This window comes from Pleurodeles waltl, chromosome 7, assembly GCF_031143425.1.
Source record: "Pleurodeles waltl isolate 20211129_DDA chromosome 7, aPleWal1.hap1.20221129, whole genome shotgun sequence".
Classification (NCBI taxonomy): domain Eukaryota; kingdom Metazoa; phylum Chordata; class Amphibia; order Caudata; family Salamandridae; genus Pleurodeles; species Pleurodeles waltl.
In genome coordinates, this window is record NC_090446.1 from 601930 (window position 1) to 629302 (window position 27373).

General features: G+C 48.9%; 1 protein-coding gene across 1 annotated transcript in view; it reads right to left on the reverse strand.

Moving 5' to 3' along the window:
• CLCN1 (chloride voltage-gated channel 1) overlaps window positions 1–27373 on the reverse strand; it is a 609758-nt gene that overhangs the window by 317245 nt on the left and 265140 nt on the right. The window contains exons 10-15 of the mRNA XM_069242656.1: window positions 25428–25529; window positions 23822–23906; window positions 19748–19897; window positions 9529–9598; window positions 4242–4352; window positions 3909–4122 (exon numbers count right to left, since the gene is read on the reverse strand). Of these exons, the coding sequence (XP_069098757.1) occupies window positions 3909–4122; window positions 4242–4352; window positions 9529–9598; window positions 19748–19897; window positions 23822–23906; window positions 25428–25529 (732 nt within the window). The remainder of the gene's footprint in view (window positions 1–3908; window positions 4123–4241; window positions 4353–9528; window positions 9599–19747; window positions 19898–23821; window positions 23907–25427; window positions 25530–27373) is intronic.

A 27373-nucleotide genomic window follows, 5' to 3' on the forward strand; every position in this document is an offset into this window, starting at 1 on the left:
TGGTACTCTCTGCTGACCTACTGGCACTCTCTACTGACTTACTGGTACTCTCTACTGACCTAGGGGCACTCTCTACTGACCTACTGGTACTCACCGCTGACCCACTGGTACTCACCACTGACCTACTAGTACTCTCAACTGACCTACTGGTACTCTCTGCTGACCTACTGGCACTCTTCAGTGACCTACTGGTACTCTCCACTGACCTACTGGTACTCTACGCTGAACTACTGGTACTCTCTACTGACCTACTGGTACTCTCCACCTACTGGTACTCACTACCGACCTACTGGCACTCTCTACTGACCTACTGGTACTCTCTACTGACCTACTGGTACTCTCCACTGACCTACTGGTACTCTCTACTGACCTACTGGTACTCCCCACCTACTGGTACTCACTACTGACCTACTGGCACTCTCTACTGACCTATTGGTACTCTCCACTGACCTACTGGTACTCTCCACTGACCTACTGGTACTCTCTACTGACCTACTTCTACTAGCCACTGACCTACTGGTACTCTCGCTGAACTACCGGTACTCTTTACTAACCTACTGGTACTCTCCACCTACTAGTATTCGCTACTGACCTTCTGGTACTCTCCATTGACCTAGTGGCACTCTTTACTGTGCTACTGGTACTCTCCGCTGACCTACTGGTACTCACCACTGACCTACTGGTGCTCTGCTGACCTACTGGTACTCACCACTGATCTACTGGTACTCTCAACTGACCTACTGGTACTCCCTGCTGACCTACTGGCACTCTTCACTGACCTACTGGTACTCTCCACTGACCTACTGGTACTCTCGGCTGAACTACTGGTACTCTATACTGACCTACTGGTACTCTCCACCTACTGGTACTCGCTACTGACCTACTGGTGCTCTCTACTGACCTACTGGTACTCTCAACTGACCTACTGGTACTCTCCACTGGCCTACTGGTACTCTCTACAGACCTACTGGTACTCTCCACCTACTGGTACTCTCTACTGACCTACTGGTACTCTCCACTGACCTACTGGTACTCACTACTGACCTATTGGCACTCTCTACTGACCTACTGGTACTCTCGCTGAACTACCGGTACTCTCTACTGACCTACTGGTACTCTCCACCTACTAGTATTCGCTACTGACCTACTGGTACTCTCTAATGACCTACTGGTATTCTCCACTGAACTAATGGTACTCTCCACTGACCTACTGGCACTCTCCACTGACCTACTGGGACTCTCTACTGACCTACTGGTAGTCTCCACTGACCTACTGGTACTCTCTGCTGACCTACTGGTAGTCTCTACTGACCTACAGGTACTCTCTACGGACCTACTGGTATTCTCCACTGACCTACTGGTACTCTCTACTGACGTACTGGTAATCTTCACGGACCCACTGGTACTGTCTAATGAGCTACTGGCACTTTCAACTGACCTACTGGTACTCTCCACTGACCTACTGGCACTCTCTGCTGACCTACTGGTACTCTCTACTGGTACTCTCTGCTGACCTACTGGTACTCTCTACTGACTTACTGGTATTCTCTGCTGACCTACTGGTACTCTCCGCTGACCTACTGCTACTCTCCACTGACCTATTGGTACTCTCTGCTAATCTACTGGCACTCTCTACTGACCTACTGATACTCTCTACTGACCGACTGATACTTTCTACTGACCTACTGGTACTCTCTGCTGATCTACTGGTACTCTCCGCTGACCTTCTGCTACTCTCCACTGACCTACTCTCTACTGATCTACTGGCACTCTCTACTGGCCTACTGGTACTCTCCACTAACCCACTGACCTACTGGTACTCTCTACTGACCTACTGGTACTCTCTACTGACTTACTGGTACTCTCTACTGACCTACTGGGACTCTCTACTGACCTACTGGTACTTTCTACTGACCTACTGGTACTCTCAGCTGACCTACTGGCACTCTCCACTGACTTACTGGTACTCTCTACTGACCTACTGGTACTTTGTAGATATACACATGATAGAACACTGAAGATTTCAAACCCAACACAGAACAGATCTACAGATTTAAAAAAGAAAAATATGACAAGAGAAGCCAATGTCACAAAGGCCTCAATGCTCTCCAAATCAATCACTCAACACGCAAACAGAATGTTCCCAGCGACAAATGCAACTTCCATATTACTTTGATGAAACCGATCAACAATGAGATATGACCTCTATCCAAATTGCTAAAGTGATGTGAAGGGCACTGATCGCATCATCCTAAAATAGACCTTCTTGTTTCTGTTTTGAGAAATCATTTATGCAGTGAGGACCTCCAGGTCCAGCCCTGACCACTTCTGAAGACCTGCAGCTCCCCCAGTTCCTCTGTAGTAACATCTCTTGTTCAGCACCAAGAGAAGTTCTGGGCACAAGTCTGCGCTCAATAAAAATAGTTTTATATAGAGAGAGATAGAGAGACAGAACTTCTAGGGTTGTGCTGGTCACCTTTGAGGTCACCACAGATCTGTTCATTAATGACGTGCATCTTTATCTCGGGTTGTGATCCATCAATGAGCATTACCAGATACAAACCTGAATATGAGCCTATTGTAAATGAACCCCCACCAGAGCAAAGCATCTGCTCGTTTATGATGTTGCAGCAGAATTCAAGCCCCACCCTGGCAACGTAACACAGTGTTGTTTAGATTTATCCTATCTCTTGCCTTATGCGCTGACTCACTCTACTTGTGCAGTGACTTCCAGCTCTTCTTAAAAGAAAGTATAGGAAACAAGTCACACAGCATGCCAGACACTGGTCCCCTCTAAAAACAGGACCCTCTCTGTGCTCCTAATCCTAGCTTCTCATATCTGGGCCCAGTTCATCACCCACTGGCCTGACAACACTGACTGACATACCGCATGCAGCCACTCACAGGATAGGCAGCAAAACTGACTGTGACCATGTTTCCCCCACAGTGAGGATCAACCTTGGCTGCCACACCCAGCATGTGTCTGATTTACAACTATCTGTAAGATGATCCTCCCATGGCACAGACCTTTATGGCCATTAAAAGGACTGTCACTGTCATCCCACACTGGACCCAAGATCATTCACTGGTGAGATCAGAATTCAATGCATCACCAAATGGACCAAGAAGAAAGATGCCAGAGCATGCAACCAACAACTGTCCTGCTCTCTTGCTTGCTTCAACAGTTTAGAAAGCCAGTGAAGACTTTCCTCTTCTTGTGACTCCTGTACCAATGAGTTAAATATCCTGTGTGACTCCAACCCACTCTGTAAGACTTGATGACAGAGTCAGAGTGACCTGGAGGTTCACCTGGTGTTACACGGGGCCACGTTACTGAAGTGAAGCTCATCTTTCCCATGTACTCACTTGAGCCATCCTTAGAAGCTGCCTGAATGGAGTTGCCACTCCATGGACTGAGCATTTTACTTCCCGTAAGCGGTATTGCCTTAGGTCAGAAGTCCCTGCACTACGTACATGCCGTGTACCCTCAATAGCACAGCCCATGCCGGGAAAATGTACAAGTTAAATAAATAAAATTAAAAAAAATCCTGACTTCACTGCACCAATGCTGATCTGCAGACACCATTCTCATGTCACTCACTGAAAGGACTTGCTTGCCCAGGCCCCTTTAACAGGGACGGCAGAAGTAAAAATTCTAAAAACTGAAATGAGAGAATAGCACATTTCAGAGGGGACACTTCAGAAGCCTGTCCTAGGTCCATGCACACTTGCAGACCCGGAATCAGGCTCTGTGCCTGTGGATTTGATGACTGACAGACAATGGGAACAAACCATGATTCATCCAGCCCTCGCACTGCCTAATGCTAAATGGTGCGGATGGTCATCTTCTGCTGCATGGGTCAGTGCATGCTTGGAGCAGAGGAGGAGGCCGTGCTGTGGGTTAGTACCTCATGTGGCTCCAGGCGAGGTCGGGCAGATAGGGCAACTTCTTCACCTGAATGATGCTGTCGTACAAGCTGGGCTGCAAGCTCTGGGCCACCATGTTGGCGAGAATCACAGCTACCATCATCGGAAGGATGTGCGAGATCTGGCCAGTCAGCTCGAAACAGATGACTGCAGTGGAGACCGTGTGCGTCACTGCCCCAGTCATGGCTGCTGCACCTAAGGGTGGGAGACGAAGCATGGTTGGAGGGTACGGCACAGATTAGGAGAGGGAGGAAGGAGACAAAGAAATCTGGAAAAGTACTAGAGAACATGCAAGAAGAAAGTAGGTAACTCACCTATGACAGCATATCCCCCGGGCAAGATTTTGTAAACAATTCCATCAAAAAGAATTCCGTTAGGGAAGAGGGTTGCCATAACTTCGCCGATGGTGCGTCCGAAGGCAGCTCCTGTAACCAATCACACCAGGCTTTGGTCAGAGCAGGACCTGCCGGGAACATCCAACCACACGTAGACCAGTGAGTTCACAGCACGCGCTGTGGACATATACCTGCTTACTCACTTGCTCACTCACCTGCTCACTCGCTCACTCACCTGCCCACTCACTCACCTTCTCACTCACCTGCTCAATCGCTCACTCACTCACTCACCTACTCACTCGCTCACTCACCTGCTCACTCACTCACTCACCTGCTCACTCACCTGCTCACTCGCCTGCTCACTCACCTACTCACTCGCTCACCTGCTCACTCACCTGCTCACTCACCTGCTCGCTCGCTCACTCACCTGCTCGCTCACCTGCTCACCGGCTCACTCGCTCACTCACTCACCTGCTCACTCGCTCACCTGCTCACTCACCTGCTCACTCACTTGCTCACTCACCTGCTCAACTTCTCACTCACTCACCTGCTCACTCACTCACCTTCTCACTCGCTGACTCACCCGCTCATTCACCTGCTCACTCACCTGCTCACTCACCTGCTCACCTGCTCACTCACTCACCTGCTTACTCACTTGCTCACTCCCTCACTAACCTGCTCACTCACCTGCTCACTTGCTCACTCACCTGCTCACTCAACTGCTCACTTGCTTACTCACCTGCTCACTCACTCACCTGCTCATTCACCTGCTCACTCACTCAACATCTCACCCACCTGCTCACTCGCTCCCTCACTTGCTCACTCACCTGCTCACCTGCTCCCTCACCTGCTCACTCGCTCACTCACCTGCTCACTCACCTGCTCACTCACTCACCTGCTCACTCACCTTCTCAATCACTCACTTGCTCACTCACTCAATGGCTCAATAACCTGCTCACTCACCTGCTCAGTCACCTGCTCACTTGCTCAGTCACCTGCTCACTCGCCCAGTCACTCACCTGCTCACTCACCTCCTCACTCACCTGCTCACCTGCTTACTCGCTCACTCACCTGCTCACCTGTTCACTCACCTGCTCACTCGCTCACTCACCTGCTCACTCGCTCAATCACCTGTTCGTTCACCTGCTCGCTCACCTGCTCACTCGCCTGCTCACTCAATTGCTCATTTGCTCACTCACCTGCTCACTCACCTGCTCATTCACCTGCTCACTCGCTCACCTGCTCACTCACCTGCTCACTCGCTCACTCACCTGCTCAATCACCTGCTCACTTGCTCACTCACCTGCTCACTCGCTCACCTGCTCACTGACCTGCTCACTTGCTCACTCATCTGTTCACTAGCTCACTCACCTGCTTACTCACCTGCTCATTTGCTCACTCGCCTGCTCACTCACATGCTCACTCACCTGCTCACTCACTCACCTGCTCACTCACTCACTCACCTGCTCATTAACCTGCTGACCCACCTGCTCACTCACCTTCTCACTCACCTGCTCACTCACCGGTTCACTCGCTCACTCACCTGCTCACTCGCCTGCTCACTCACCTGCTCACCTGCTCACTCACCTACTCACTCACTCACCTGCTCACTCACCTGCTCACTCACCTGCTCACTCACCTGCTCACTCACCTGCTCACTCGCTCACTCACCTGCTCACTCACCTGCTCGCTTGCTCACTCACCTGCTCACTCACCTGCTCACCTGCTCGCTCACTCACCTGCTCACTCCCTCACTCACTCACCTGCTCACTCACCTGCTCACTCACTCACCTACTCACCCACCTGCTCACTTGCTCACCTGCTCACTCGCTCACCTGTTCACTCACCTGCTCACTCACTTGCTCACTCACCTGCTCACCTTCTCACTCACTCACCTGCTCACTCACTCACCTTCTCACTCGCTGACTCACCCGCTCATTCACCTGCTCACTCACCTGCTCACTCACCTGCTCACCTGCTCACTCACTCACCTGCTTACTCACTTGCTCACTCCCTCACTAACCTGCTCACTCACCTGCTCACTTGCTCACTCACCTGCTCACTCAACTGCTCACTTGCTTACTCACCTGCTCACTCACTCACCTGCTCATTCACCTGCTCACTCACTCAACATCTCACCCACCTGCTCACTCGCTCCCTCACTTGCTCACTCACCTGCTCACCTGCTCCCTCACCTGCTCACTCGCTCACTCACCTGCTCACTCACCTGCTCACTCACTCACCTTCTCAATCACTCACTTGCTCACTCACTCAATGGCTCAATAACCTGCTCACTCACCTGCTCAGTCACCTGCTCACTTGCTCAGTCACCTGCTCACTCGCCCAGTCACTCACCTGCTCACTCACCTCCTCACTCACCTGCTCACCTGCTTACTCGCTCACTCACCTGCTCACCTGTTCACTCACCTGCTCACTCGCTCACTCACCTGCTCACTCGCTCAATCACCTGTTCGTTCACCTGCTCGCTCACCTGCTCACTCGCCTGCTCACTCAATTGCTCATTTGCTCACTCACCTGCTCACTCACCTGCTCATTCACCTGCTCACTCGCTCACCTGCTCACTCACCTGCTCACTCGCTCACTCACCTGCTCAATCACCTGCTCACTTGCTCACTCACCTGCTCACTCGCTCACCTGCTCACTGACCTGCTCACTTGCTCACTCATCTGTTCACTAGCTCACTCACCTGCTTACTCACCTGCTCATTTGCTCACTCGCCTGCTCACTCACATGCTCACTCACCTGCTCACTCACTCACCTGCTCACTCACTCACTCACCTGCTCATTAACCTGCTGACCCACCTGCTCACTCACCTTCTCACTCACCTGCTCACTCACCGGTTCACTCGCTCACTCACCTGCTCACTCGCCTGCTCACTCACCTGCTCACCTGCTCACTCACCTACTCACTCACTCACCTGCTCACTCACCTGCTCACTCACCTGCTCACTCACCTGCTCACTCACCTGCTCACTCGCTCACTCACCTGCTCACTCACCTGCTCGCTTGCTCACTCACCTGCTCACTCACCTGCTCACCTGCTCACTCACCTGCTCACCTGCTCGCTCACTCACCTGCTCACTCCCTCACTCACTCACCTGCTCACTCACCTGCTCACTCACTCACCTACTCACCCACCTGCTCACTTGCTCACCTGCTCACTCGCTCACCTGCTCACTCACCTGCTCACCTGCTCACTCACCTGCTCACCTGCTCACTCGCTCACCTGCTCACTCACTTGCTCATCTTCTCACTCACCTGCTCACTCATTCACCTGCTCACTCGTTCCCTCACCTGCTTACTCACTCACCTGCTCACTCACCTGCTCACTCATCTGCTCACTCACTCGCTCACCTGCTCACTCACTCACCTGCTCACTCGCTCACCGGCTCACTCACTCACTTGCTCACCTGCTCACTTACTCACCTGCTCATTCACCTGCTCACTCGTTCACTCACCTCACTCACCTGCTCACTCGCTCACTCACCTGCTCACTCACCTGCTCATTCGCTCACTCACCTGCTCACTCACTTTCTCATTTACCTGCTCACTCACCTGCTCACTCACATGTTCACTCGCTCACTCACCTGCTCACTCACCTGCTTACTCACCTGCTTAGTCGCTCACTCACCTGCTCACTCACCTGCTCACTTGTTCACTCACCTACTCACTCACTCACCTGCTCACTCGCTCACTCAATTGCTCACTCCCCTGCTCACTCGCTCACTCACCTGCTCACTCACCTGTTCACTCACTCACTCACCTGCTCACTTACCTCCTCACTCGCTCAGTCATCTGCTCATTCACCTGCTGACTCGTTCACTCACCTTCTCACTCACCTCCTCACTCGCTCACTCACCTGCTCATTCACCTGCTCACTCGCTCACTCACCTGCTCACTCGCTTCCTTTAAAGCTCAAGAACACCAGGGCCTTAAAGCACAGAGACCCAGACACACTGGCATTTGTAAACATGTGTGCATCTCTAATTGATTGTACCCTTTCTGCTGTTCCCCTTACAAGATTGGTAAAGGACCCTTCCTTGATGAGTGGCTCAAGAACGCTTCAGCAGTGGTTCCCCATAATCGGTCGTGCTGCTGCCCAAAGTCCAGTGTCTTGTAACTACAAGTTGCGTGCTATGACAGACTGCACTCAGCCGTCACGCCAGGAGGTTTGGAACAATCATCAATGGAAAACCATACAAGGCCACACAGTTAAATGCCGTCACAGCATCTTGCTTTCATACCCTGACGCTGCAGAGGAAGATGTTCAAATGGCTCCCAACCAACACTAGACAAACTATTAATCACGGCCTGCCCACCAGCAAGTTAGACTGCGGGGAACCCCCTCAAAGTGGGGACCACCAAGCAGCTCGCTAGAAGACTACAGACCATCCAGAACTCAACAGCCAGACTCATCCTGAACCTCCACCACAGCCCTCGCACCACACCACACTAGAGGAGCGCCTCTGGCTCCCGACGCAAAATGTGCTCATTTCAAGCGCCTCACTCACACATAATCAAGCAAGTATACAACTTAGGCTAGTTCAGGCAGGTAGGCCCCACCTCCCTACCTGACCTGTGGAATCTCCTTCCACCGACAGACACCTCCCCTGCGCAGGACTCCTATGTGCACACCGCCCACGCATAAACAGAACAAGAGCGGGACTGCAGGCCTTTGAAAGCTTGGCACCACCTCCAGCTCCACACCAGAGCCTCCTCCCTTCCTGAATCCCACGAGAAGCTCAAGCCCTGGCTTTTCAATCACCCAACCTGCCTAGGCAGGGCTGGGCTCACACCTGCTCAGCACCAGGGTACCCTCGCGGTGACTGTGCACCTCACGAATACGCATCACATCATTCCAACCACCGCCTTTTGTACACTTCAGAACAGCTACAAGGCACTGGTGATAATCATACGCTGACCAGTAGTTATAAATAGGTCTGGGCAAATCTTTTGTCCAGTAATATTCTTGCTCAATTCCAAATTAATTGGTTATGCTCCCTCTCTTATCACTCATTGACTTTATGCTGGACTTTGATCATGTGCACACACACTATGGAAATACCACACACACATACTTGGCTTTATTTTTGTATTCCTGAAGCTGATCTTTGACAAGAACATGACTAGTGGGAACGTGTGGAGCTGAACGTGTGCCACGGTGAGCATGGAAATCTAGCAGACGAAGGGAAGGAGCTGAATTACAATGCTTTTCACAATCAGGCATAGCGGAAGGGAAACTCACCTAGTATAAAGACTGGCATGAAGGCTCCACAGGGGATTGGCATCGTGGTGGCAATGACGGACATCCAGAACTGCAAGAGAACCCCAAACACATAACTTAACTTCCATGAACGTCCCCCTCCTGAGCTATGGTCCCTACATGTTTCTTAGCAGAAACCTCTGACGAAACGCCACGGAGCACCTCTGGGTGTTGGTTATTCCGGCATGCAAGGGGAGTAAACATGGCAATGGCTTGCGAGGGTAGCTGACACCAAGATGGTGCTGACTGGAGCACTGGCATCCCCTCTGGATGTGCCAAGAAAGGTCAGAAGTGCCCTCCACCCTGACACGATGCTCATCATCCTCAGAGAAGCCCCCCACAATGTTCCTTCAGCACCAGATCTGGAAGGGCCAGGAAGACAGAAGCTGCAGGTCCCACCTTCTGTGCCTTTCTTGGCATTAATGTGACATTACCAAGAAAGTGGCAACCACCTCAAAAAGTATAATTAGGATTTTGTGAGTGGCAATTGGCATCTATCTCACTGAGACGTGAATTCACAGCTCACCTGGTCAGGGAGATGACAATACATTTTAGTTACAAACCATATCAGAGTCTCTCAAACTAGTGATCTGGATGGGAAATTCTCCCATCGCCAGTTCCAGCAAGGTGAGTGCTCCGCTCATAAAAGCCTGCAGCTGCAGTCAGCAGGGTGAGCCACCCCCAGAGGTGGGGGTGACATATAGACACTACTTGTTGAGAGGGTGAGGGTGGTGTTCCTGACATGGATGCAGTGTTTACTGGGTTGCTTGTTAGACTGGGTTTGTAATTGTTCTTTGCATGAAGGAAGCTGTTAGTACTGATATATAGACACTACTAGAAGGTGATGGTGGTTTTCTTGATGCGCATACTGTGGTGGCCGAGGTAATTGTTGGGTTAAGCTTGTTGATTTTCCTTACATACCCAGGTTGGCTTGTTTTGTCCAGTGAGTTGGATACTGTGGGTTTCTCGATATATACCTAGGGGCAGATTTAAGAGCCCCTCGTACCTCCTAGCCCCACATTAGCATAATTTTTTTAACACTAATATGGCCCAATGAGGCCAAAATCGCAGAAAACTACAAAGTGGCACAATGCCTGCCCCACTTTGTAACCCTTTGTGCTACAGTATGCCTGCGCCAGGTATAATGTATGCAAAGGGGGTGTTCCCCCGTTAGGGGTCCGAAAGAATGGTGCAAAGAAATCTAAGTCATTTTGTTGCGTCATTTTTTCTGCACTTTTAACACCTGCACACAGCAGGCATTAAAATGATACTTTCATTGGTTTCAATGGGCTTCTGGGTGCTTTGCACAATTAGCGTCAGAATTCTTTATGCTAAACCTGCAATGCGCCAAACTAATGTCAAAAACTCTGATGCTAGTTCCCTAACTACCACCATGGTGTGCAGTATATAAAAACAGTGCACACATGCTGGCGTTAGGGGGCGCTAATGGGTGCAAGAGAAGTGGCACTGCACTAGGGGTTGGTGTCCTCACTGTTTGGATATGGTTGCACAATTGTTGGTATGCAAGTTGTGTTTGATTACTTGACTGTGTTGCATGTCAGGGTTGTTATTTATGGTTTTGATACGCAGACTGCTGGTTGTGATGAGTGTGATGGGACTTGGTATGCCACTTTGCTTATTAACTTGGTTTTGCAGTCTTCTTCATGTGCATTTAAAGTAAAACTGGCTGTTCTTGAAACCTGTGCTTAGTGGGATGGGTGTATTTGTGTTTTTGAGTCACAAACTGCATTTTGAGTACAGTATGTTGGACAGTTTTTGCTGTGTGTTTAGATGCTCTGTAAGTGTAGGCCGTGCTTCTTAAGATGCATCTTGGTTCCAGATATGCAGATGGTGACCACTGCAATAGATGCTGTTGGGTTTTCTTAAGTCACAGTGTTGTCTGCATTCCTTACACTGGCGTCCTTAAGATGCACAGTACTTGCTGAGTTGTGTGGTTACTTGTTGAGTCAGGTTTCTTGATGTTCTCCGTACAGACAGGCATTATTGAAAGGAGTGTTGCGCTCTTATTAGGCATGGAGACCTGTTGAGCTGGGTTAGTTGTGTTCTTCACAGGGTTGTTGAAGTGGGCGAGGTGTTCTTGTTAGGCAGGGAGACCTGTCGAGCTGGGTTAGTTGTGTTCTTCACAGGGTTGTTGATGTGGGCGAGGTGTTCTTATATGACAGGGAGATCTGTTGAGCTGGGTTAGTTGTGTTCTTCACAGGGTTGTTGATGTGGGCAAGGTGTTCTTGTTAGGCAGGGAGATCTCTTGAGCTGGGTTAGTTGTGTTCTTCACAGGGTTGTTGATGTGGGCGAGGTGTTCTTGTTAGGCAGGGAGGTCTGTTGAGCTGGGTTGGTTGTGTTCTTCACACAGTTGTTGATGTGGGCGAGGTGTTCTTGTTAGGCAGGGAGACCAGTTGAGCTGGGTTAGTTGTGTTCTTCACAGGGTTGTTGATGTGGGTGAGGTGTTCTTATTAGGCAGGGAGATCTCTTGAGCTGGGTTAGATGTGTTCTTCACACGGTTGTTGATGTGGGTGAGGTGTTCTTGTTAGGCAGGGAGGTCTGTTGAGCTGGGTTGGTTGTGTTCTTCACACAGTTGTTGATGTGGGCGAGGTGTTCTTGTTAGGCAGGGAGACCTGTTGAGCTGGGTTAGTTGTGTTCTTCACACAGTTGTTGATGTGGGTGAGGTGTTCTTATTAGGCAGGGAGATCTGTTGAGCTGGGTTAGTTGTGTTCTTTACAGGGTTGTTGAAGTGGGCGAGGTGTTCTTGTTATGCAGGGAGACCTCTTGAGCTGGGTTAGTTGTGTTCTTCACAGGGTTGTTGAAGTGCGCGAGGTGTTCTTGTTAGGAAGGGAGACCTGTTGAGCTGGGTTGGTTGTTCTTCACATAGAGACAGGGTTGTTGATGTGGGCAAGTTGTTTTTGTTAGGCAGGGAGGTCTGTTGAGCTGGGTTAGTTGTGTTCTTCACACAGTTGTTGATGTGGGTGAGGTGTTCTTGTTAGGCAGGGAGACCTGTTGAGCTGGGTTAGTTGTGTTCTTCACAGGGTTGTTGATGTGGGTGAGGTGTTCTTATTAGGCAGGGAGACCTGTTGAGCTGGGTTAGTTGTGTTCTTCACAGGGTTGTTGAAGTGGGTGAGGTGTTCTTGTTAGGAAGGGAGACCTCTTGAGCTGGGTTAGTTGTATTCTTCACATGGTTGTTGATGTGGGCAAGGTGTTTTTGTTAGGAAGGGAGACCTCTTGAGCTGGGTTAGTTGTCTTCTTCACAGGGTTGTTGAAATGGGCGAGCTGTTCTTTTCAGTCAGGGAGACCTGTTGAGCTGGGTTAGTTATGCTCTTCACAGGGTTGTTGATGTGGGCGAGGTGTTCTTGTTAGGTAGGGAGACCTCTTGAGCTGGGTTAGTTGTGTTCTTCACAGGGTTGTTGAAGTGGGCGAGGTGTTCTTGTTAGGAAGGGAGGCATGTTGAGCTGGGTTAGTTGTTCTTCACATAGAGACAGGGTTGTTGATGTGGGCGAGGTGTTCTTGCTAGGCAGGGAGGTCTGTTGAGCTGGGTTAGTTGTGTTCTTCACACAGTTGTTGATGTGGGCGAGGTGTTCTTGTTAGGCAGGGAGACCTGTTGAGCTGGGTTAGTTGTGTTCTTCACAGGGTTGTTGATGTGGGTGAGGTGTTCCTATTAGGCAGGGAGACCTGTTGAGCTGGGTTAGTTGTGTTCTTCACAGGGTTGTTGATGTGGGCGAGGTGTTCTTATTTGACAGGGAGATCTGTTGAGCTGGGTTAGTTGTGTTCTTCACAGGGTTGTTGATGTGGGTGAGGTGTTCTTATTTGACAGGGAGATCTGTTGAGCTGGGTTAGTTGTGTTCTTCACAGGGTTGTTGATGTGGGCGAGGTGTTCTTGTTTGGCAGGGAGATCTGTTGAGCTGGGTTAGTTGTGTTCTTCACACAGTTGTTGATGTGGGCGAGGTGTTCTTGTTAGGCAGGGAGATCTGTTGAGCTGGGTTAGTTGTGTTCTTCACAGGGTTGTTGAAGTGGGCGAGGTTTTCTTGTTAGAAAGGGAGACCTGTTGAGCTGGGTTAGTTGTGTTCTTCACAGGGTTGTTGATGTGGGTGAGGTGTTCTTATCAGGCAGGGAGACCTGTTGAGCTGGGTTAGTTGTGCTCTTCACAGGGTTGTTGATGTGGGTGAGGTGTTCTTGTTAGGTAGGGAGACCTCTTGAGCTGGGTTAGTTGTGTTCTTCACAGGGTTGTTGATGTGGGCGAGGTGTTCTTGTTAGGCAGGGAGACCTGTTGAGCTGGGTTAGTTGTGTTCTTCACAGGGTTGTTGATGTGGGTGAGGTGTTCTTATTAGGCAGGGAGACCTGTTGAGCTGGGTTAGTTGTGTTCTTCACAGGGTTGTTGATGTGGACGAGGTGTTCTTGTGGGTGAGGTGTTCTTGTTAGGTAGGGAGACCTCTTGAGCTGGGTTAGTTGTGTTCTTCACAGGGTTGTTGAAGTGGGCGAGGTGTTCTTGTTAGGAAGGGAGGCATGTTGAGCTGGGTTAGTTGTTCTTCACATAGAGACAGGGTTGTTGATGTGGGTGAGGTGTTCTTGTTAGGCAGGGAGGTCTGTTGAGCTGGGTTAGTTGTGTTCTTCACACAGTTGTTGATGTGGGGGAGGTGTTCTTGTTAGGCAGGGAGACCTGTTGAGCTGGGTTAGTTGTGTTCTTCACAGTGTTGTTGATGTGGGTGAGGTGTTCTTATTAGGCAGGGAGACCTGTTGAGCTGGGTTAGTTGTGTTCTTCACAGGGTTGTTGATGTGGACGAGGTGTTCTTATTTGACAGGGAGATCTGTTGAGCTAGGTTAGTTGTGTTCTTCACAGGGTTGTTGATGTGGGTGAGGTGTTCTTATTTGACAGGGAGATCTGTTGAGCTGGGTTAGTTGTGTTCTTCACAGGGTTGTTGAAATGGGCGAGGTGTTCTTATCAGTCAGGGAGACCTGTTGAGCTGGGTTAGTTATGCTCTTCACAGGGTTGTTGATGTGGGCGAGGTGTTCTTGTTAGGTAGGGAGACCTCTTGAGCTGGGTTAGTTGTGTTCTTCACAGGGTTGTTGAAGTGGGCGAGGTGTTCTTGTTAGGAAGGGAGGCATGTTGAGCTGGGTTAGTTGTTCTTCACATAGAGACAGGGTTGTTGATGTGGGCGAGGTGTTCTTGCTAGGCAGGGAGGTCTGTTGAGCTGGGTTAGTTGTGTTCTTCACACAGTTGTTGATGTGGGCGAGGTGTTCTTGTTAGGCAGGGAGACCTGTTGAGCTGGGTTAGTTGTGTTCTTCACAGGGTTGTTGATGTGGGTGAGGTGTTCCTATTAGGCAGGGAGACCTGTTGAGCTGGGTTAGTTGTGTTCTTCACAGGGTTGTTGATGTGGGCGAGGTGTTCTTATTTGACAGGGAGATCTGTTGAGCTGGGTTAGTTGTGTTCTTCACAGGGTTGTTGATGTGGGTGAGGTGTTCTTATTTGACAGGGAGATCTGTTGAGCTGGGTTAGTTGTGTTCTTCACAGGGTTGTTGATGTGGGCGAGGTGTTCTTGTTTGGCAGGGAGATCTGTTGAGCTGGCTTAGTTGTGTTCTTCACACAGTTGTTGATGTGGGCGAGGTGTTCTTGTTAGGCAGGGAGACCTGTTGAGCTGGGTTAGTTGTGTTCTTCACAGGGTTGTTGATGTGGGTGAGGTGTTCCTATTAGGCAGGGAGACCTGTTGAGCTGGGTTAGTTGTGTTCTTCACAGGGTTGTTGATGCGGCGAAGTGTTCTTATTTGACAGGGAGATCTGTTGAGCTAGGTTAGTTGTGTTCTTCACAGGGTTGTTGATGTGGGTGAGGTGTTCTTATTTGACAGAGAGATCTGTTGAGCTGGGTTAGTTGTGTTCTTCACAGGGTTGTTGATGTGGGCGAGGTGTTCTTGTTTGGCAGGGAGATCTGTTGAGCTGGGTTAGTTGTGTTCTTCACAGAGTTGTTGATGTGGGCGAGGTGTTCTTGTTAGGCAGGGAGATCTGTTGAGCTGAGTTAGTTGTGTTCTTCACAGGGTTGTTGAAGTGGGCGAGGTGTTCTTGTTAGAAAGGGAGACCTGTTGAGCTGGGTTAGTTGTGTTCTTCACAGGGTTGTTGATGTGGGTGAGGTGTTCTTGTCAGGCAGGGAGACCTGTTGAGCTGGGTTAGTTGTGCTCTTCACAGGGTTGTTGATGTGGGTGAGGTGTTCTTGTTAGGTAGGGAGACCTCTTGAGCTGGGTTAGTTGTGTTCTTCACAGGGTTGTTGAAGTGGGCGAGGTGTTCTTGTTAGGAAGGGAGGCATGTTGAGCTGGGTTAGTTGTTCTTCACATAGAGACAGGGTTGTTGATGTGGGCGAGGTGTTCTTGTTAGGCAGGGAGGTCTGTTGAGCAGGGTTAGTTGTGTTCTTCACACATTTGTTGATGTGGGCGAGGTGTTCTTGTTAGGCAGGGAGACCTGTTGAGCTGGGTTAGTTGTGTTCTTCACATGGTTGTTGATGTGGGTGAGGTGTTCCTATTAGGCAGGGAGACCTGTTGAGCTGGGTTAGTTGTGGGCGAGGTGTTCTTATTTGACAGGGAGATCTGTTGAGCTGGGTTAGTTGTGTTCTTCACAGGGTTGTTGATGTGGGTGAGGTGTTCTTATTTGACAGGGAGATCTGTTGAGCTGGGTTAGTTGTGTTCTTCAAAGGGTTGTTGATGTGGGCGAGGTGTTCTTGTTTGGCAGGGAGATCTGTTGAGCTGGCTTAGTTGTGTTCTTCACACAGTTGTTGATGTGGGCGAGGTGTTCTTGTTAGGCAGGGAGACCTGTTGAGCTGGGTTAGTTGTGTTCTTCACAGGGTTGTTGATGTGGGTGAGGTGTTCCTATTAGGCAGGGAGACCTGTTGAGCTGGGTTAGTTGTGTTCTTCACAGGGTTGTTGATGTGGGCGAAGTGTTCTTATTTGACAGGGAGATCTGTTGAGCTAGGTTAGTTGTGTTCTTCACAGGGTTGTTGATGTGGGTGAGGTGTTCTTATTTGACAGGGAGATCTGTTGAGCTGGGTTAGTTGTGTTCTTCACAGGGTTGTTGATGTGGGCGAGGTGTTCTTGTTAGGCAGGGAGATCTGTTGAGCTGAGTTAGTTGTGTTCTTCACAGGGTTGTTGAAGTGGGCGAGGTGTTCTTGTTAGAAAGGGAGACCTGTTGAGCTGGGTTAGTTGTGTTCTTCACAGGGTTGTTGATGTGGGTGAGGTGTTCTTATCAGGCAGGGAGACCTGTGGAGCTGGGTTAGTTGTGCTCTTCACAGGGTTGTTGATGTGGGTGAGGTGTTCTTGTTAGGTAGGGAGACCTCTTGAGCTGGGTTAGTTGTGTTCTTCACAGGGTTGTTGAAGTGGGCGAGGTGTTCTTGTTAGGAAGGGAGGCATGTTGAGCTGGGTTAGTTGTTCTTCACATAGAGACAGGGTTGTTGATGTGGGTGAGGTGTTCTTGTTAGGCAGGGAGGTCTGTTGAGCTGGGTTAGTTGTGTTCTTCACACATTTGTTGATGTGGGCGAGGTGTTCTTGTTAGGCAGGGAGACCTGTTGAGCTGGGTTAGTTGTGTTCTTCACAGGGCTGTTGATGTGGGTGAGGTGTTCTTATTAGGCAGGGAGACCTGTTGAGCTGGGTTAGTTGTGTTCTTCACAGGGTTGTTGATGTGGGCGAGGTGTTCTTATTTGACAGGGAGATCTGTTGAGCTGGGTTAGTTGTGTTCTTCACAGGGTTGTTGATGTGGGTGAGGGGTTCTTATTTGACAGGGAGATCTGTTGAGCTGGGTTAGTTGTGTTCTTCACAGGGTTGTTGATGTGGGCGAGGTGTTCTTGTTTGGCAGGGAGATCTGTTGAGCTGGGTTAGTTGTGTTCTTCACAGGGTTGTTGAAGTGGGCGAGGTGTTCTTGTTAGAAAGGGAGACCTGTTGAGCTGGGTTAGTTGTGTTCTTCACAGCGTTGTTGATGTGGGTGAGGTGTTCTTATTAGGCAGGGAGACCTGTTGAGCTGGGTTAGTTGTGCTCTTCACAGGGTTGTTGATGTGGGCGAGGTTTTCTTGTTAGGAAGGGAGATCTGTTGAGCTGGGTTAGTTGTGCACTTCACACAGTTGTTGATGTGGGCGAGGTGTTCTTGTTAGGCAGGGATATCTATTGAGCTGGGTTAGTTGTGTTCTTCACACAGTTGTTGATGTGGGCAAGGTGTTCTTGTTAGGCAGGGAGATCTGTTGAGCTGGGTTAGTTGTGTTCTTCACAGGGTTGTTGATGTGGGTGAGGTGTTCTTGTTAGGCAGGGAGATCTGTTGAGCTGGGTTAGTTGTGTTCTTCACAGGGTTGTTGAAATGGGCGAGGTGTTCTTATTAGGCAGGCAGACCTGATGGGCTGGGGGTCCCAACAGCCTTTGCTCACTTCCTGCTGTTTGTGTTCTTGATAGGCAGTATTTGAGTGGTTTTTGTTATCGATATGTGCAAATTGTTTGTTGGGGGATGTTTTGACATGCAGACAGCACTGGGAGAGTTGGGTTTGCAGTTTGGATTTCCATAAAGTGCTTTTCCAATGTTCATTGTAGGCAGACACCACTTTTTTAGTTGAGGTTGTTCGTTTTTTAATCTATAGAGTGTTTGTCCAATTGACTCTATTGAGTTGAATTTACTGTCTTTTTGATTGTGTGAGTCGCTTCTCTTGATAAACGCTAGATGCTGGAGTTCTTGACGTACAGACAATGCTTGTTAACTTTAGTAGGCAGTCTTTTGGGGTGAATATGTTTTTTTAAACATTAAACAAAGGGGATTTTGAGTGGAAGGTATCAGAACACCTTCTGACATAAATACTGGTTCCTAAACTTTGTTTATAAAATATTGCCCTATTGTACTTAATAACAGAAATCGTACACCAAAGGGGACAATATTTTAGTAAATTATATTTATTTCACAATATGTATGTCAGTCGATGCATACTCGCAGACAGTGTTCTAACATACAACCTTTTCAAGTCTGCTTGAGATGAGTATACTGCTTGATGGAAATATCCATGTAGTTTGTTGCACTCGTATTAGTGGTCTTGATAAGCAGCCAGTGTTTGTTGATCTTACTGGGTTGCTTGTTCTCAGTGTGCATGAGAGCTCGTTAGTGCTTGTTGACTGGGTTTGCTGGTTATCCAGACATGATAACTGAATCAGGTGCCCTACAGCTCCTGTATAGAATGCATTGGTTGAACTGGGTTCTTCACAGACAGACACATTGGGTTGGATGTCTTGGTGTTTTTGATGCAGTCATTACCTGTTCACTTGCAAGTGGTGCACGTGACATTGAGGTCATGCTTCCTCAATCAGCAGTTTTCTGTTCTTGCTACACAGAGACTGTTTTGTTGATGTCTTGATCTGCAGACAGTGTTTTGAGGGGGTTGAGCTGGTGTTCTGATACTTACACACTGCTTGTTGGCTTGGGTTTATTGGTGTTTTTAATTACTATAGAGTCATTGAGTTCTTTGTGCTACTGTTTTGATCTGAAGACAGTGTCGGCTGAGTTTTTCATGCCAGCGTTGTTGGTACGTTGGGCCAGATTTACAAGAAAGTGGTGCAGCAGCTGAGATGCGCCACGTTTCTTGTGCCCTCCCTAATGGCACCATGTGTGCGCTGTATTTACAATGCGGCACACCATGGCGCATGCTAGCACAATAGCATCAATATGTATGACTCTATTGTGGTACTTTGCAGGATTAGCGCCATAAATTGTGGCGCTAATCCTGCATGGTAAAGGGAGGCCCGCTGAAAGTAATGACCATGTCATATTAACGCCTGCTCCGAGCACTGATGCTAAAAATGGCGCAGTGGAATGTAAGTTTACCTGCGCCGCTTCTATAGGCCTTCTTACGGGGGAACGCCCCATGCGCCACATTATGCCTGGCGCATCATAACGTTGCTCAAGGGGGCACAAAGTGGTGCAATGCAAGCATTGCACCACTTTGTAAATATGGCAAAGGAAAATGGCCTCTTTAACACCACATTAGCGTAAAACAAATGATGCTAGTGTGGCACTAGGAGGCGCCAGGGCCGTTTAAACCTGGCCCTTCGAGTTGGATATGTCTCTTTCCTAGATATACGTCTACATGTTGCATGTGTTTATATGATGGAGGATCACCATGACCTAGTCTAAGAGCCGTGTGAATGTTTCATGGACATTGCTATTCTGGACTTGTTGCAAATGGTACCCCTACCTTCATGATGAAGAAAAGGCTCAGGATGACGAAGACGCTGACTTTAGGGTGGACCCACACGGCTGATCGACCCAGCCCTTGCGTGTTGTCCATGTGCTTCGTCCAGGTCTGGTTATCAAATAGAGAAGATATGCTTTCTCGTGGCATCAGCTGAAAAGAGGAACCATTAGAAGAGACCAGTTAGAAGAGACCAGTCAGTTGTATCACCTACAGAAACTTTCCCTTGTAGGGTTACTCCTATAGTGGGAACAACGCCTCCTAGCTTGTCATCAGACAGAAAGGATAGCCCCACTTTCACCTGCAGGTTTGTTCATATAGTGGGTACATTTCCCCTTGTGCACCCACAGCTTGGCCTTGTCTTTGGGTAGGAAGGTGGGACGGGAGAGGCTCTGTTCTCATTACTTTTCTCAGACGTGCCCGAGGAGAAGAATTCTAGGCCCAGATTCACTTAGATTTTGTATCAGGGTTGTGCCACTAAAGCAAAATTCAACACAAAATCCATTTGGGCATTTACTAAGCCACTCAAAATCAATCTGCGTGGCTTAGTAAATCCAAAATTACACAGCACCGCACCTAGCACGGCCTTGTATAGCTTTCCATTGAGCTTGCATACAAGGGTGGACCATGGGTGTTACTGGGCATCCAACCACATAGTTTGATGCAAACTCAGACTTACAAAGTCTTGTAAACCTGGGTTTGCTCCAGAATGGTGCACCTACCCGACAGAAGCGTAATGAGACGAAATGCCTTTATTTACCCTCCTTACTTTCTGTTTCTAGGCATCATGCTGTCTGCATCACACATAGAAAGAGGAAATTGCTTCTCAGGACTGTGTTTTTTGCAGGAAGAAATCCCTTCCTCCACAAAACCAGTCCTCCCCATAATACATGCCACGGTGCAGCACGGCGTAAGGGCGCCTACATTGGTTCTAAGCATCACACAGTGCACCACTGCTACGAGCGAGAACACGTGCGCCACATCTCAGTGGATATGGTGCACTTCTCTCTCCCTTTCACGCAATGAAACGCAGCATTGATGTGTTGCGTGAAATATTAGTAAATCTGCCCCTTAGGGGCCCTAAAGAAAGACCTCACGTGAAACCACAAACCTGTTGCGGCAATTGTCTTGAGATGTATCCACTAATAACCTTGTCTCAGCCCATTACTGGCCGGGGAGACGTAGCTAATCCTGCCTCTGAGGAGCAGAGCATCTGAAGAGAGAGAACCAAGGTGGCGCTAACCAAGGTGGCAATGCCTCAGCAGCAAGTCTAGGGCACACGTGACCCACTGGCTGGGAGGATACACATTGGACTGGGCCATGAGTCTGTCACATTCTCAGAAGTGGATCACTGTGGGACACTCTGAGTCGCTGAGGGTCACCATGAGCCTTTCTGGGGTCACAGTAGGTTCCAGTGAATCATCTAGAGTCCTTATGGGTCACAGTGGGTCATTGTGAATCTTGGTGGATCACTGACTCATCATGAGTCCTTATGGTTTACCATGCGTCACAGTGAGTCTTTATGGGTCACCATGGGTCATCGTGAATCTTGGTGGATCGCTGGCTCATCATGAGTCCTTATGGTTTACCATGGGTCACAGTGAGTCTATGTGGGTCACCGTGGGGCATTGTGAATCTTGGTGGATCCTTGACTCATCATGAGTCCTTCGGTTTACCACCGGTCACAGTGACTCTTTATGGGTCACCATGGATCTTGGTGGATCACTGAGTCATCATAAGTCCTTATAGTTTACCATGGGTCACAGTTATTCCTTATGGGTCACCATGGGTTATCGTGAATCTTGGTGGATCACTGACTCATAATATGTCCTTATGGTTTACCATGGGTCACATTGAGTCTTTATGAGTCACTGTGGGTGATTGTAGGGTCACACTGGGTTACAGTGAGTCATCTAAAGTTTTTATGTGCCACCATGGGTCATCGTGAATCATGGTGGATCACTGACTCATCATGAGTCCTTATGGTTTACCATGGGTCACAGTGAGTCTTTATGGGTCACCGTGGGTTATTGTGAAACTTGGTGGATCACTGACTCATCATATGTCCTTATGGTTTACTATGGGTCACAGTGAGTCTTTATGGGTCACCATGGGTTATTATGACTCTTGGTGGATCATTGACTCATCATAAGTCCTTATGGTTTACCATGGGACACAATGAGTCTATATGGGTCACAATGAGTCATCGTGAATCTTGGTGGATCACTGACTCATCATGAGTCCTTATGGTTTACCATGGGTCACAGTGAGTCTTTATGGGTCACCATGGGTCATTTTGAAACTTGGTGGATCACTGACTCGCCATGAGTCCTTATGGTTACCATGGGTCACAGTGAGTCTTTATGGGTCACCATGGGTCATTGTGAAACTTGGTGGATCACTGACTCGCCATGAGTCCTTATGGTTACCATGGGTCACAGTGAGTCTTTATGGGTCACCTGGGTCATTGTGAAACTTGGTGGATCACTGACTTGTCATGAGTCCTTTTGGTTACCATGGGTGGCAGTGAGCCTTTATGGGTCACCGTGGGTTAGGGGGAATCTTGGTGGATCACTGACTCATCATGAGTCCTTATGGTTTATTATGGGTCACAGTGAGTCTTTATGGGTCACTGTGGGTCACTGTGAATCTTGGTGGATCACTGACTCATCATAAGTCCTTATGATTTACCATGGGTCACAGTGAGTCTTTCGGGTTCACTGTGTGTCACTGTGAATCTTGGTGGATCACTGACTCGTCATAAGTCCTTATGATTTACCATGGGTCATAGTGAGTCTTTACAGGTCACCGTTGGTCACTGTGAATCTTGGTGGATCACTGCCTCATCATGAGTTCTTATGATTTACCATTGGTCACAGTAAGTTTTTATGGGTCACCGTGGGTCAGCGTGAATCTTGGTGGATTACTGGCTCGTCATAAGTCCTTATGGTTTACCATGGGTCACAGTGAGTCTTTAGGGTTCACCGTGGGTCACTGTGAATCTTGGTGGATCACAGACTCATTATAAGTCCTTATGGTTTACCATGGGTCACAGTGAGCCTTTACTGATCATTGGACGTTGTCATGGGTCACTAGGAATCTTCATTAGTCACTGTGGGTTACCATGAGTCTTTATGGGTCAGTATATGTCTTTGTGGGTCACTATAGGTCACTGTGAGTGTTCATGGGTCACTGTGAGTTTTCGTGGATTATCATGAGTCCTCATGGGTCACCATAGATAACTTTTGATCACCATGGGTCCTCGCGTTTCTTTGGGGGTCACAGAGGGTCACTGTAGTTGGTGAGGTTCACTATAAATGTTCTTGGGTCATGGTGGGTCTTTGTGGGTCTCCGTGGGTCACTGTGAGTCTTCATGGGTCACTTTTGATCACCATGGGTCCTCACGTTTCTTCGGGGGTCACAGAGGGTCACTGTAGTTGTTGGGGTTCAATATAAATATTCTTGGGTCATGGTGAGTCTTTGTGGGTCTATGTGCGTCACTGTGAGTCTTCATGGGTCACCATTGGTCACTTTTGATCACCATGGGTTCTTGTGTGTCTCTGAGGGTCACCGTGGGTCACTGTGAGTCTTCATGGTTCACCACAGGGAATCATATATCTTTATGAGTCACTGTGGGTCATTGTGAGTCACTGTGAGTCTTTGTGAGTCACTGTGGGTCAGTGTGAGTCACTGTGGGTCAGTGTGACCGTCTGTAGGGAACCGAGGAACACTGTGTATCACTCTATCACATACCCTGCCGTCCATCCTGACCACCAGACCGCTGTGTCAACAGTTGAAAACCCGTGTCCATTACCATACATTCACCCATTCATTCATTCACTCATTCATTCGAGGGCCAAGAGATGCTCACACTTTTCTACGCTGCTTCACAACAGTGTGAACTTGCAATGCTGCTGTCTGGCAGGAAAGCACAAACACACTGGATTGTCACCCTCTGGGACAACATCTACACAGTAATGTGTCTGACCTGGCAAATCTCTCGGCCCCAAAGTGGTCCCTGTGGCACATCTGACCCTTCATGGAGCCTCCCGCCAATAACCTGCAGGCAGCACCTACCTCTCCGGCCATGAACTGTCCGAATCCTGGGGGAAAGGTCAGCGTTGCGATGACAAAGGTGATGACCCCGGGGTATATGAGGCGACTGTGGAGAGAAGAAGTGCAGAGTGTGAATGAGGGCTCATCCTCCAGGCGGTGCTGGCAGCGTCTGTCACACCTCTTGACACTTTCACACTGCGGTGCCTTCACAAGGTGCCTCTCGCTAACACCCAGACAGCAGGTTACACCCCACAGGTCCTCTTCCCACAATCCCAACCTAACAACAAGAGGGAGTGATGCTCCAGACGCGTGGTCAAACCAAGGCACCGGGCCTGATTTACAGTTTGGTGGATGGGTTACTCCGTCACAAGAGCGAGTGATATCCCATCTGCTCTATTACGGTGTCCGTAGGATATAATGGCATCGTAACATGGCGGACGAGTTACTCCGTCACAAGAGTGAGTGATATCCCACCTGCTCTATGATGGTGTCCGTAGGATATAATGGCATCGTAACATGGCGGACGAGTTACTCCGTCACAAGAGTGAGTGATATCCCACATGCTCTATTATGGTGTCCGTAGGATATAATGGGATCGTAATATGGCGGATGAGTTACTCCGTCACAAGAGCGAGTGACATCCCATCTGCTCTATTACGGTGTCTATAGGATATAATGAGATCGTAACATGGCGGACGAGTTACTCCGTCACAAGAGTGAGTGATATCCCACATGCTCTATTATGGTGTCCGTAGGATATAATGGGATCGTAACATGGCAGATGAGTTACTCCGTCACAAGAGTGAGTGACATCCCATCTGCTCTATTGGGATCGTAATATGGCGGACGGATATCTCTCACGTTTGCCACAGAGGAACCCCTTCAGCCAAAGTATAAAGGTCACACCAGTACAGAGGTGACACCAGTACCGAGAGCATGTCAGTACTGAGGTGACTCTAGTACCGAGGTGACACCAGTACCGGGATCACACCAGTACCGAGCTCACACCAGTACTGAGGTCACACCAGTACCGGGCTCACACCAGTACCGGGATCACACCAGTACCGGGCTCACACCAGTACCGAGGTGACACCAGTACCGGGCTCACCAGTACCGAGGTGACACCAGTACCGGGCTCAGTACCGAGGTGACTCCAGGATCATCTCACACCTAAGGGGCTCCGAAGCCTGGTGTTGGTGTGTTTGGCACAGTCCAGCAGCAGGGGCGGGACCTGTACCCCAGATTCACTCTTTTCCCACTGAACCCCCTCCAGCTGCACACACGCCATGGGCGGATATTCACAGGTCTGCGGAGCTCACCCAGTGCTAGGTGGAGGGTGGATGCCATGTCTGGCGGGGCCTGGCCAGACCACCAGTGGTGAAACCTGCTGTGGGGTGTTCGTGGCCCCTCGAGCCCTTGTTTAGGGACAGTTTGCAGCCGGGCTTGGAAGACTTGCAGGGTGTTGGCTACCAGTGCTTGTTTGCTGGTCGCCACTGCACATCCATGCAGTCAGGGCGGACAGAGCTTGTTAACTCGCTGGTTAGTGCTCTCACTCGTGCACCCTTCACACCACACACCCCAGGACAGGGCCAGCCCCGCCCCACCCGCACAGCACAAGCACACTTACTACTTGGTGAGAAACTTGCTGAGGGCGGTCTGCCGCCGGATGCACAGCACCACTTGTCGGTTCAGGTAGACGAAGAAGGCGCCCAGGAAGCCACAGCAGATCCTGCAGATGGGACAGGAGAGGAGGGGGGTGAAGGAGGCAGAGAGAAACTAGAGGCAAAAAAGAGGCAAACAAGAGGCAAACTAGAGACAAACAAGAGGCAAACAAGAGGCAAACTAGAGGCAAACTAGAGACAAACTGGAGGCAAACAAGAGGCAAACTAGAGACAAACAAGAGGCAAACTAGAGGCAAACAAGAGGCAAACTAGAGGCAAACAACATGCAAACATGAGGCAAACAAGAGGCAAACAACAGGCAAACTAGAGGCAAACTAAAGGCAAACTAAAGACAAACTAGAGAGAAACTAGAGGCAAACTAGAGACAAACTAAAGGCACACAAAAGGCAAACAAGAGGCAAACTAGAGACAAACAAGAGGCAAACTAGAGCCAAACAAGAGAGAAACTAACGACAAACTAGAAGCAAACTAGAGACAAACTAGAGGCAAACTATAGACAAACTAGAGCCAAACAAGAGGCAAACTAGAAGCAAACTAGAGACAAACCACAGGCAAACAAGAGGCAAAGCAGAGACAAACTAGAGGACAACAGGAGGCAAACTAAAGGCAAACTAGAGACAAACAAGAGGCAAACTAGAGACAAACTAGAGGCAAACTAGAGACAAACTAGAGACAAACTAGAGGCAAACAACAGGCAAACTAGAGACAAACAAGAGGCAAACTAGAGACAAACTAGAGACAAACTAGAAACAAACAAGAGGCAAACAAGAGGCAAACTAGAGGCAAACTAGAGACAAACAAGAGGCAAATTAGAGGCAAACTAGAGACAAACAAGAGGCAAAATAGAGACAAGCTAGAGACAAACTAGAGACAAACTAGAGACAAACTAGAGGCAAACTAGAGGCAAACAGGCAAACTAGAGACAAACTAGAGACAAACTAGAGGCAAACTAAAGGCAAACTAGAGACAAACTAGAGGCAAACAACAGGCAAACTAGAGATAAACTAGAGGCAATCAAGAGGCACACAAGAGGCAAACTAGAGGCAAACTAGAGAGAAACTAGAGGCAAACTAGAGACAAACTAGAGTCAAACAACAGGCAAACTAGAAGCAAACAAGAGACAAACAAGAGACAAACTAGAGACAAACAAAAGGCAAACTAGAAGCAAACAAGAGGCAAACTAGAGACAAACTAGAGGCAAACAACAGGCAAACTAGAGACAAACTAAAGGCAAACTAGGGACAAACTAGAGGCAAACTAGAGGCAAACTAGAGGCAAACAACAGACAAACTACAGGCAAACAAGAGGCAAACCAGAGGCAAACTAGAGACAAACAAGAGGCAAACTAGAGACAAACTAGAGGCAAACTAGAGTCAAACTAGAAGCAAACAAGAGGCAAACAAGAGGTAAACTAGAGGCAAACAAGAGGCAAACTAGAGGCAAACAAGAGGCAAACTAGAGGCAAACAAGAGGCAAACAAGAGGCAAACAGGCAAACAAGAGGCAAACAACAGGTAAACTAGAGGTGAACAAGAGGCAAACTAGAGACAAACTAGAGGCAAACAAGAGGCAAGCTAGAGGCAAACAAGAGGCAAACAGGCAAACAAGAGGCAAACTAGAGGTGAACAAGAGGCAAACTACAGACAAACTAGAGGCAAACTAGAGGCAAACAAGAGGCAAACTAGAGACAAACTAGAAGCAAACTAGAGACAAACTAGAGGCAAACAGGAGGCAAACTAGAGACACACAAGAGGCAAACACGAAGCAAACAAGAGACAAACAAGAGCCAAACTAGAGGCAAACAACAGCCAAACTAGAGGCAAACTAGAGAGAAACTAGAGGCAAACTAGAGACAAACTAGAGGCAAACAACAGGCAAACTAGAGACAAACT